Source organism: Oryzias melastigma, linkage group LG10, assembly GCF_002922805.2.
Source record: "Oryzias melastigma strain HK-1 linkage group LG10, ASM292280v2, whole genome shotgun sequence".
NCBI classification, from domain to species: domain Eukaryota; kingdom Metazoa; phylum Chordata; class Actinopteri; order Beloniformes; family Adrianichthyidae; genus Oryzias; species Oryzias melastigma.
The window spans coordinates 3,932,394-3,944,585 of NC_050521.1; the positions used below are offsets into that span (position 1 = coordinate 3,932,394).

A 12,192-nucleotide genomic window follows, 5' to 3' on the forward strand; every position below is an offset into this window, starting at 1 on the left:
GACCAGGTGCGGAGTGGTCCATCCCACGTGGAGCAGAACATGAACTGAGTATGAAAGGATTTGTGATCATTTCAGTTCTATGTATTATTGTTTATTTGTACTGAATCATTTCTGTTTGTAAGAAAACAGACAGTTTGATGTAGGGGGCAAAACTAAAACACACTTGGCCTAGAATACCTTAAATTCATTGTGTCGAGAGAAAAAATTGTAAAAAATTGAAATTGGGATTTTAAAACTGTGAATCGAATTGAACGGCTTGACTGAATCGTTACATCCCTACATCATTGTGATGTAAATTGCTGTGTTTATAAAGAAAGCCAGAAGTCATTCTCACTGATCTCTCAGCTTCCATGACTGTAGTGTTGCTTCAAGTTGTTTGCAAGATTAAATCGGGTGCCAGTAATAATAATATAATATGATCTGGAGGCCCCGGGGCCTTGACTTTGACACATGTGGTCTACAAGAAGCAAATCAGCTGAGGTCAGAGGTCCTTAGGTTCTGGTTGCAGTCTCCACTCCAGGGTCTGTTACAAACTCTGACAGTATTCTGTGTCTTCATGTTAGTCTGATGACACTTTGAGACTCACCAAATTCACCTGCAACACCTGATCGCCTACTACCAACCTAAAGGCGCAGTATGGTCAGGTGGAGGTGCTCGTCCATTAAGAGGCGTCGTGTGTTCATGGTTGTTTGACTGATGAACTTGGAATGACTGAGTAGTGTATTTTCGTTCTTCAATTCTTTGTTGAAGACCTGAGAAGCTTGATTGTCTAAAAATGAAAACATTCTGTCTCAGCAGAAACATCCAAAGGTCCCAGTCATCTCAGATCAGTTTCTAATGAGAAAGATATTCTATATGCATCCAGTTCAATCAGATCTTAAGCCAGATCTTAGACAGTAAATGTGTGGTAATTCAGAAAAATGTCCACACAAGGTCTATTGGAAAATGTTGCAAAAAAGGGAAAATTGGATGCTTGATTGTTTTCTTCTTCATTGGCTTTCAGCTTCTTGTTTTGGGGGTCAACAAAACAAATGATCAGATAATTTGTGGAAGAAAAACATTTGATTAAAATCCAAACATAAAACAAACAGGAAGCACAGAGTTATGGACCATTTAATGATCTTTAGAAGTTAAACAACCATTTATGTTACATATTAAAATGTCCTCATAGAGGAACAGCAAAATGAACTCAAAGTAAAAATTGATCAAAAGACATTTTTCATCATAATCACCATTTAAAGATTTCTTTATATATAAAAAATGATAAGTGGCATCAACATAAACTATAGGAAGAATCCAGTTAGTCACAAAAGGATTTGTGAGAAACATGGTTTTACTTTCAGCATCGGTTTTCCACAGCTCCAACAAGACAAAAAAAAAATAGACGGGGGGCGTTACATTTTATCTTAAGGACACATACGGGGGGGGTATGGGGGGGCAGATCATCAACACATCCACTAGCGTCGTTTTAATCACATTCCGGGCCTTTATGATCTGATCTTACCATTTCAGGTGAAACCTAAAGCATGTGAGGCTGTCTGACACTCAGTGACTTAAATGTGGAATGATTTTCAGACAGCAGGGGTCAGTGCAGGACTGCAGAGGAGGCAAATCAAAGGACGAAAAAGAATTGCTGTCAGTACAAAAAGTTCCTTTAAAATCAAAACATTTTCATTTTGTACAAAGAGTTGAAGTAAAAGGATGTGATGATAAGCACTAAAAAATGAACTGTCCTCTGGATCGCAAACTACATAGCCTGAAGAGAACATTGATTCTGATTATATGTAAGTTCATGTTCATGTGAGACTTTGCAAAAGACATGTAGGCACAGAATATTTTTTTCCGTTTTACATTTTTACAAACATCTCTCCCACAGTTCCTAATGTTCGCCCCGTCCAAGGAACAATGGTGACAGGAGGGTCAGAAACAAAAAAACAGGACTTTACGATCTCTCTTGTTAAAATAACTCTCTTGGTCTCTCCGTGTAGTTTGAGTCTTTAACTATATACAATATTCACAATTGTCTGCAATAGGCTTCAAAAAGATACAAACAAAATCAACAAATTAAATATCTTTCTATAGTCCCCTGTTGAGGCATTGAGTGTAAACTGTACAGCTTGAAAGATCCCATCACGAGTCCCTGGGGAAGGGATCAGAGTCTGGAAAAAGAGTCCGAGCTTTGCTGATCATGGAGGAGCAAAAGCAATGAGAATGATGTCCTTTATGCTGGAATAATGAATCACAAGTACAAACATACAAGCATCAAATTCTAGTCAAACCTGTACAGAGTTTTCATTTGATATAGTGCAATGAATTTTCACATCAACTTAAAAAGATCACAATCTTATGGTAAGAAATATTCCAACAGAGAAGAATGCTATGAATCATAAAAAATGATGTCCAACTGCTCAAAAAATAGCAAAAATAAACTCAAAAGTTATCAGTTATCAATAATCCCCATTTCATCCTTGATTCAGTACTTCTTTAAAAGATTCTTGGAATTCATCATCACTGGGGAATTTAAGGACTTGGTGACATGAAGAAGCACAATAAATTACTTTAGTAAAAGTCAAACTCAGAAAAACATGAGGCAGTTCCAGTTTCCAAACTGGTCAAATTCTGGTTGAGGGCTGGTGTTGGCTTGTTCATGGCAGAGGTAATTAGACAGAGGCAATAACGATCATTAGGTGGGGAGAAATGCTGGAAATGCTGTTGAGAAGATCAGGGGCCAGACGAGAAAGGTGGCTCTCCGAAAACTCACAAGGTGGGAAAATCTGCACCACGTAGGCTGGCTGCAAGTCCAGAAAATGTTCAACAAGAAAAGGGTCAAGTTTGGATGGTGGCACACAGTTCAAAACACACGGGTCCAACTCCAGTTCTCCAGGGCAGTGTCCTGCTACAATTTCAGCCAATCCTTTCCTTTGACATCTTCACAATAGATCCAGGTAGTCAGCAGCTAGCGCAATATGAAAAACAGCAAGCCTCCAGCCCTCGAGGACTGGAGTTTGACACCCCTAAATAAACAAAGGCATTCAAAAGACCACAAACCTGATTGGAGCCAGGGTTAGGTACGTTAATGATACCAGCTGCCTGCTTGGCCTGAAGGTAGGTGATGAACCCACTTTTCAAGGCTTGGGTTTGACTGAGGACATCTTCTTGATCTCGACCACAAGGCAGAGCCAGCAGCAAACAGAAGTCATTTTCCACCTGTCACAAGTAATAACAATCATTACGTGGAGGGATTATGATTATTTTATTAATGTATTTAAATGTAATAGAAAACACTGGAAGAACCACAACTGCAGGGCATTCAAAAGTTCAGTTATGTAGGCAGCATACTTTTATTAACTATCCAATTTGTCGAGTTATAACGTTTTAAAAATTCAAAAAAATCAGAAAATACATACAGTCATTCTACGTGCCACGCTGTCTAACTGGGAAACTTCCAGCCTCATCCTCTGGACAATGCGGAGAAGAGAACCCCCCTCCAAGGGTGGCAGAGAGCGCTGTGCCAGCAACGTGTTTCCAGAAACAAAGTGCAGCTGGACCGCAGCCTGGTCATTCTTCAATGCCAACAGGCCTTGCCATACTATAGGATATTTCTGCAGATTGGAGGGAAAGCACGTCTGGGTAAATGGTTTCTGATTTGAGAAGTACCGATACCCTGCTGACCCATCAGTCCTACCGTCAATAGCTGTACCATATCAGTAGACCGATGTCCTGAATGTTCCAGATTTGCATTGTGCCGCTGTTTCAAACCTGCCGGCGATGCTGTTGACGGAGGACCAAGGAGGACAGATGGAGGACCCTTCTGCATAGATAGGTCTGGCTTATGAGTAAGACTCATGGTGGTCATCAGAGAAGAATGGTATAAAGGAGAGACCTTATCCGCAGATATTTGGGTGATTTGGGAGAAGTCTGAAGAGCTGGCACTGTGAAGATGGGAGTTCACAAGCATGGTATCACTTCCTCCCACATGCAACTGAGAAGTTTTGGTTCTGCTCCCTGGCTCTGGAGGGACCTGATTCAAAAATTCAAAGCAAATTAGAAGAGAAATGGAACAATCCTTGTATTTTTAGATACTTGAGTGTGCTAAGTTACCTGTGAAGTTGTAATGCTTTGGTTAGCAACGCTGTGTCCTGGAAACTGGGAGGGGTAGCTTCGCATGTTTCGATAAAGTGGAAAAGAGTCTGAGCCAGAACGGATTACCTGCACCCCATGAGGGTGAGAAGACAACATAATGGGACTAGATACATGGACTCCACAAATCCTATTGTCATTTGGACTCTGATGGATAGCCTTTCCTTCCAGTGGTTTAAGAGGCCCTTTAGTTGAAAGCTCCATATTTTCCCCTAACATGGAGCTGTTTGAGGGCCCAGAGACATTGCTGGAAGATTTTGTCTCCATCTCTAAATTCCGCGACTGCCTGGTTTCTACAGCTGTCTGCTCTCCCAGCTTCTGGTGCATGAGCATATGCTGGTGCATGTCTTTATATTGATCCATATGAAGGACGGGGTGGAGTCCTCTGTGGTCACTAGGAATCATCATGATGTCCGATTGGATCTGGGGAACTGAAGATCTACTGAGGGCTTGATTAAAGTGGAGAGATTCTTCTTCTTTTACACTGTTTCTGGCATTACCCGACACTGATCCTTGGGAACTTGGATGAGTCTGCAATACCATATCGCGTACGACATTAGAATGTGATGTGCTTGAGCTATGTCCAGGCCCTGCATGTGGAGACATTGAGTCTCCACGCCTTCCATAGTTTATGCCAGACAGAGTGTGATTGTTCATTTTGACCTCATGAGCGGTTGACTGGCTGACGTTGTGAGGCTGAATTATGACAGATGACTGTTCTGCATGTGAGTGATGGACACTGGAATGATACGCTGATATTGGTGGAATACCATGACCAAGAACAACGGAAGTCCCAATAGGAGAGCTGCTCTGTGGGCAAGCTTTGACAAAAGGTAAAGGGGAGTGGCCAGATGTTCTTGGGGACTGTGGTTCTTGCTTCAGAACTAGAGCCGATCGCTCATTTGTGATCCCAGGGCTTGGACTCATCCGAGTTCCAGACAGTGATGAGTGGTGAGGGGTTGTGACTGGGCTAAGATTGGACTGCAGTGACGGTTTGCTCATATCCAACTTTTTAGCATGAGGATCTGTTAATAGTCCTCTTTTGCCATGTTGCTGCTGAAATACAGCTTGGTTGTACATTAAGACTTGAGAAGAACTTACTGATGGTGGGAAAATCTTCACTACCCCCTGTGAAGAGGTGTGAAATGGAGCTTCTGATGTGTCACATGCATGGTTCTCCTGCTTTATACAGGAAATGACAGGTTGTGTGTTAAAGGAACTTCCTGGTAAACCTACCCCAGTGTGCCCATAACCTGTAGAGGAGACCTTTTGATTGGGCAACTGGGACAATGTAATAACTGGGTCTTGCTTTATCTGACATTTTGACACTGATTGCTGAAACTCTGTATCACCAGCACTGGCTTGAGGAATTTGACTTATTTTGGCTCTCATCCTTTGAGGCCCTTCCATTTTTTGACCAGAATAACTCAGAACAACAACACCCTCCGACGTGTTGACCCGTAAGCCTGGACTAGAGCCTGTATGATAGGGAGAGGGTTCAACAATTGTGCAACGACTGTTACAGTCCTCTACTGCATCCATGCCAGGGCAGCGAATGTTTTCATTGGAGTTTGACTGAAATCTGTGTTTCGGACTTGTAAAGCTTATAGTCCGGTGGCTTAAGGAAATTCTAGGAGTTTCTTCTGTGTCATAAGGTATTGGAATTCGACTAATTACTGAGGTGGTAGGAGAAAATATTGGTTGCTGCTTCTTTTCTCCACAATTCAGTTGGGACTCTTTAAGTGGAGAGGGTTTATGGTGTGCAGGCTGGGATTGCAATGCTTGCCTTTCCTCAAGATGCAACAGTCTTGAACCCACTGAATCAGGGAGATTTACCTTCTCCGACATCCTTAAATGGTCTGATCCCACAGATGTGACAGTAGTGGTAGGTACAGATGTGTTGTTGGAGGAAGACACATATTTAGGTTCCATAAGAATTTTTCTTAGGGTGCTAGAACTAGGGTCTATATCAGAGGCCTTTGTGTCAGGGGGCAAAGGCGGGTTTGCTGGAGGGTTTCCCAATGCAGTTGATGCAGGAGAGGAGGGAGTTACCACTGTAACGTGACACGAAGGAGCCACACAAATTCTGCTTTCTTCAGATCTCTGTGGCCAGTCCAGTGATAGGGGCATTTTGGCAGCTCGTACTACTGGTGCATTAAGCTGTGAAACTGGCTGAGAGAGAGCAGGGCTGAGAGTGGGAATGCATATTTCTGCTGCTTGAAGAGACTTTTTACAAGTGGAGATGATGTTTGTACCTGAATGGTAGGCAGATTCTTTAGGCACAGGCTGTTCAACCTCAGGCTGCTCAGCTTCTTTAGGCGTTTCCACAGAGATAGTACTGGTGGCATCATGTCTGCAATTAGCAACAGCAGTGACCACAGAAGTTGCTGTAGGGGCTCCAGCTATAACAATGGCTGCTTTTGAATCAACGGTCTCTGGATCTTCTGGAATCGATTCTGGCAATTTGACTGGAGATGATGCAGACAGGTTTCCCTTTTCTGGTGTTTTCTCCTTTTTGTTAGCTGTACCTTTACGGTTTCTTGACTTCTTTGGGGTTTTGGCTCTAATTTTGCCAGTTTTTTTAAGACTTTCAAGTTTAATTGTGCGATCAGCTGCCTTAGGTTCTTGGCCTTTTGGGCTTGGTGTCAGAGGACCATCATCTAGGCCACCTGCAAGGATGTTGTTGATTACCATATGTGTTTCAGGTTCCATAATCTCATTGGATGATGATGAGGAGGATATCAGTGAGTCAGGGGTTGGAATAAGAGTGGTGTAAGGAGGAGGAGAACTGAACCCCTCTGTATCTCCACAGATTTCTTCAGCTGTAATTGAGTCAATGGCAGCAGCAAGTTCAGTTTCACTTGCAGGGTTAGCTCGCTTCTGCTCCTCAACTTCAGCTTGTGGTTCTTCAGTGGCAGGAGGCAATACAGCCGGTGGCTCAGCAGGTGGTTCCTTATAAGGTCGAGGAGGTTGGTCAGCTGTAAGTTTTGCAATATTTTCAACTGCCTGCTCTAATTCCATTTGTTGTGCCAGAAGAACAGCTGCTGGATCTGCAGGAGGTTCAGATTCTACAAGGCTGTCTTTATTTTCTGGTAAAGTACGCTCTTTGAACTCATTTGGACTTTCTGTCATCTGCACAATCTCGTTTTCTTGAACCACAGTTTTAGTCTGACTAACTCCAGTAACTTCAAATGTCTTGGGCTCAGAATTGTCAGAACCAAGTAAGCTCTTGACATCATCAACACTGACACGGATTTCTAGATTCTTCAAACTGTGTGATTTGTCTTCAGAAACATGTTTGGTATTTTGCTTCAGTCTTGGTGTTTTAATTTTGGCCCTCTTTTCTGTTTGCTGTCTAGTATCTGATGTGCCCATGTCTTTCAAACTGGCTTCAGCAGATTTAAGTTCACCATTGTCGTTTAGGTTTTTGTCATTTCTGTGTGCTGGCAGGGTTACATTTTCCAATTTATCTGAAATCTTCAAAAACAGATCAGAATCAGTTTGAAGTTGAAGCTCCACATCATCCTTACACGTCACATCCATTTGTTCCTCCAACAGTAATTTATTCCCAGAATATTTGTCTGGTTTCCCACTTTTTTTGTCGACTGGAGTAGTTGGAGGAAGTGTTGCTTGTTGCAATTTTTGAGTGCGAGGTGAACGCCATCCCTCAGAAACCTTCACAATTTCTGCAGTATTCGATATCTCCTTTCCTTCTGGATCTGTTTTTACTATTTTCTTCTGATCCCCTTTTGAAGGAGATAGGTCTTCAACTCGCTTGACCCCTCTCTTTGGCGGCCGTCCCCGCCTGGCAGCAGTGGAAACTGGAGCATCTTGCTGTACAAGTTCCTTTTCGACCCCTCGCTTGCGCATGGAGCGGGGTGACTCTAAAACCTCTTTGCCAGCTTGTTCATCTTCTTGCAGAGTTGCGTAAACTGACCTTACATTCCTTCGTCGGGTTCTTCCATGAATCAAGCTTGATTCAAGGTTTTGCTCCGAATCAGATGCATGTTTTGGGGACTTAGATGTGGATTTAGACTCCGATTTATTTTTGCGTGCCTCTGCTTGAGGATATGAAGTCCTTTTGAGTTTTTCCTTGTCTATCCGTTCGCTTTTTCGTGTTACAGGTTTTTCACCATGGGTTGGTTGTGGGAACATAGATGGGGGTTTTGCCCTTTTGCCTTTAGGTTGTCTGCGATTTAATAATGGTTTTATCTCCACCTCTTGTTCTGGTTTGTGAGGATCAGAGTCGACATCAAACTTCTGAGCCTCCTCAAAGTGCTTTGCTTCCTGTTTTCCAGTTTCCAATTCTTCCTCAACAACTTTTGCTTTTTCGTTCACTTTTTTGCAATTAGAGAAAGCTAATTCTGCATTCTCCCTTTCAAAGGCACTTAGGGAGTCACTAGGAGTGGAAAGCTTGTCCTCTACAACAGGGTTGGGCTTTGCCACCAAATTATAACATAATTTGATTTTAGGCTCAACTAACTCAGCTTTAATTTCAAAATTATTTTCTAGCTCTGAATTTTTTAATTCAGGTGTAATGTTTAGCTTAACATTTTCTAACATTTTGCCATCCATTTGAAGAGAATGTGATGAAGAAATCTCTGGAACTGTCTGCATTTTTTCTTCTTTTCCACAAAATTCTTTATGATTTTGGGGTGAAGATAAAACATCTTTCAATTCTGGGACAGAAGTGTCTTCTGGAGAATGAGCATGTTGCGAAACTGCCAAAGGCAATGTGGGGCTAGCCAGTTTTTCATTTGCCTTAAGCACTAGCTCAGATTCCTTATCAGACAAGGCAAAATCACCTTTTTGAACAGCTTCTCTCCTGATTTCGTCCACTCCTGAGTCACTCTCAGCATCAGGATGAGAGTTGTCTTTGCCTTTATGTTGCTGAAGTTCCAAAAACCGACTATGGAAAAGTACTATTGGTTCTTGAGAGACATTAGCTTCTGCAAATTCAGTGTGAACCTCAGCTTCACCAGTCTTAGAGCAAGGCTTCACACGGTCAGTTTCCATGACTAGATCTTTGCGCTCTAGACGCTGTAGACGCCGGGAATCCTGTTCAAAGATTGAGCTGTGCAAAAAACGAGAGGCAAACAAATCCTGGCGCTCTTGGTCTTGTGACTTAAGCTCATCCTTTTTATCATTTAGCTTTTCACAAGAATTGGTTCTAATCTTTTTCTTTTTCATGTACCATGAAGGAATTGGCCGAGGTGCTAGCTCTGCCTTGTCTTTGTCCGAACAGCTGTGGGAGACTGGAAACCGTGAGGGAAGAAAGGACCAATTATCTTCTCTTGAGGAATACAAAGTCTTGGCTCTTTCAAGGAGAGCTTTTGTATCAGGAGTGATTGTTTTATCTAGTGCAAAGGAGTAAAATTTATTTTTCTCGAGGGAGCTTGGAAGCTTAAAGTCTGTCCTTCTTTTGTTACCATCTCTAAGGATAAATGATAAAGAGCTACTGGACTTTGAAAATGTGAATTTGTTTTTTCCATCATCATCATCTGAATCAGACTGTACTTCTCCAGGTTCCAGATCCTGGCTAAGGCATTTATGAATGCTCTCACGTTTAGAGTCATCACTTGGTAATGCCATTTCCATTCTTAGGGAATCAGACTTCATATGTCTTTCCCAATGACGCATTAACTGGTCATCACTCCTCAGCAAAGTTGTTTTCAGCTTTGGGATCACACTATCAGAAGACTGAAAATGTCTGTCTGCTCGGTTCAAACTCTTTTTCAGCAGTTCTGGCTGTGAGAATGTATCACCTGCTAATGGAGAGGATTTTCTTTCCTTCTTTGTAACTGAAAGAGAAATCTTGGCAGCATCCTCTTCCTCATTTTCTGAAAAGCGATTAGTTACGATAGAGGATGGCATATTGCACATGTCATTCAGATTTGAAGGTGAGAGGTTGGGCTCCAGTTGTACTTTCAACATGTCAAAGTCAGAGAGTTCATATTTCTTTCTTTTAATGCATGACTGGTCATCCTTGGCAGCATCTTGGATCGATTTTCCAATTTCACATGTGGTATAATTCTTTTCAAAATCACACAAATCATTTTTTGGTGATTTTACAAACTTGATCGATTTGTCAGGATTGTTGAGCTTGAGTCTGTGCCAGTCATTTTGTTTCACTATGAAATCTGTCTGCTCAATGTTCAGGAAAAGACCGTCTCCATCTATGTCTCTGCACTTTGTTTTCCCTTGTCCATTTTCAGCCACAAACAGTTTTTGCTCTATTGACTCATGCAAACAGACACAGCTGTGATCCATTATCTTTGTGTGGCCAGGGCAGGAATGCCTTTTTGAGCACTCTCCGTCCATCTGAAGGAGGGGATAGTCTGTCTGCTCTGTGGAATCTTCAGGAGGTTCCCTGAGCTGAGACTGCTCCAGAGAAAGGCTGATGGAGTCTAGTCCTTCTTTTGGACTGGTAACTAAAAGCATTTGAGCACATTTCTCTGTGCTGTGTTTCTTTTGTGCACTGTTCCACAGTTTACAAATCCTAAGTCTGCTATATTCCTCTTCACCAGTACTTTTCTGTCGATTAGTTCTTCCTGTCTCTTCAAAACGCCTTTTCCTTGCAGCTAAACGGTTGATATCCGCAGACATTTTACCTTCAAATCCTATTTCAGATTTACAGTATCTTTTGGATTTAATTTTACCCTCTTTCTCCATAACATCTGCTGAGCTGGGCATGTTTTTGCCTCTGGTAATTCTACCGTGTTTGGAAGTATCTAGTTTTGATGGCTCTAATCTAAATGGAGGACTTCTGTCAGCTGAAGGTGAAGCCAACCTCAGACTGTCCATGCCACTGCACTGAATTTGTTTCTCTTGGACAGAATGACCGATCAGGTTCCCTTCTTTTTCTTTGACACGTGTTAGCTGCACAACACAAGGCAGAAGATCTAACCTTCCTTTGCTTGAACTTTCCTTGGGGATTTTGTTGATCTTGCTTTTTAGAACACACTCTGGGCTAACTTCTCTTTCAAGTTCAGATTCTGTCTCACTTTTTTGAACGACAGGCATTATGACCTTGAGCTTTTTAAGCCTCTGTTTTTCAGCCTTTTCCTTGTCCCCTCTATCTTTTCGTCCCGTTCTTTTCTCCTTTTCTGTCAAATTTCCTTGTTCAATTTCAAGCATCTGATCCCTTTCCAGTTTTTCTGTTTTAATGTGTTTTTCGGAGCGAGCCTTTTCTGCTTTCTCAAATCTGGGAGGAGATATTGAACTGCTGCTGCCACTTCTTTCTGAGGATCTGCAACAAATGCGTCTGTCAGAATCACTTGGTACCCTCTCAGAGATCGAAGTGGATTCTGTGGGGCTGCCAGGGCGGCGAGTGGAAATGTGGGATGGGCTTTGACTACGCTCAATGGTCCTTCTTCCATGATCCCGGCTACGATCAGTTTCAAAGCGCTCTCTTTCTCTTTCACGTTCTCTCTGCAAATAGCTATATTTGCGTATGTCCTGTTCGTATGGGTCAGCTCTGTATTCTCGAAACTCACGAGGGTCTTCAAAGTATTGTGAGTCATAGTAATCTCCTTGATAAGGATCCCAATCAGTGTAGAACTCTCGACTTCTTGTAGGATATTTTCGTCGCAGATCATCACTGTATGATCCGGGAGTTCGTGCGTTCTCATAATATTGTCTTTCAGTTTGAAACTCATATTGGGATCGCCGATCATCCCTGCAAACAATTAGAATAGAGTTGAAGTCAGCATTCATCTGGAATACCTGTTTGCTATTACAGATTTACATAGAAAACACAATGTAGCATGTGTTGGAGAGAACAGCACAAACCTTCTCTCAGAGATGACATCATAAAAGTCTCGTATATCCTGCCCAGATGCCTGCATTGAACGATAGAAAGCCATCTGACTCTCCTGATTGGCAAAGTCCACCTGAAGAACAAGGAATATTCATTATCAGTCACTGACATCATTAGCTATGTGGACAACTGGAGCACGTTTTGGGGAAAGCCCGTTTTATGCAGAGAGATGGCATTCATCCCAGTTGGACGGAGTGGCTCTTCTGTCCAGAAACATTTCTGCTAGCTTTAGC

At 42.3% G+C, this 12,192-nt stretch overlaps 1 protein-coding gene across 2 annotated transcripts in view; it reads right to left on the reverse strand.

Moving 5' to 3' along the window:
• Positions 1-1,095: 1,095 nt before the first annotated feature.
• The window catches only part of spen (spen family transcriptional repressor), a 53,298-nt gene continuing 42,201 nt past the window's right edge, over positions 1,096-12,192 (reverse strand). The window contains exons 10-16 of one of the 2 annotated variants that reach the window (XM_024261066.2): positions 11,932-12,032; positions 4,102-11,818; positions 3,884-4,021; positions 3,686-3,811; positions 3,408-3,602; positions 3,049-3,207; positions 1,096-2,792 (exon numbers count right to left, since the gene is read on the reverse strand). In XM_024261066.2, the coding sequence (XP_024116834.1) occupies positions 2,661-2,792; positions 3,049-3,207; positions 3,408-3,602; positions 3,686-3,811; positions 3,884-4,021; positions 4,102-11,818; positions 11,932-12,032 (8,568 nt within the window). In that variant the 3' untranslated portion in view covers positions 1,096-2,660. Of the gene's footprint in view, positions 2,793-3,048; positions 3,208-3,407; positions 3,603-3,685; positions 4,022-4,101; positions 11,819-11,931; positions 12,033-12,192 lie in introns of both variants that reach the window. The other variant, XM_024261065.2, reaches the window with a different exon arrangement.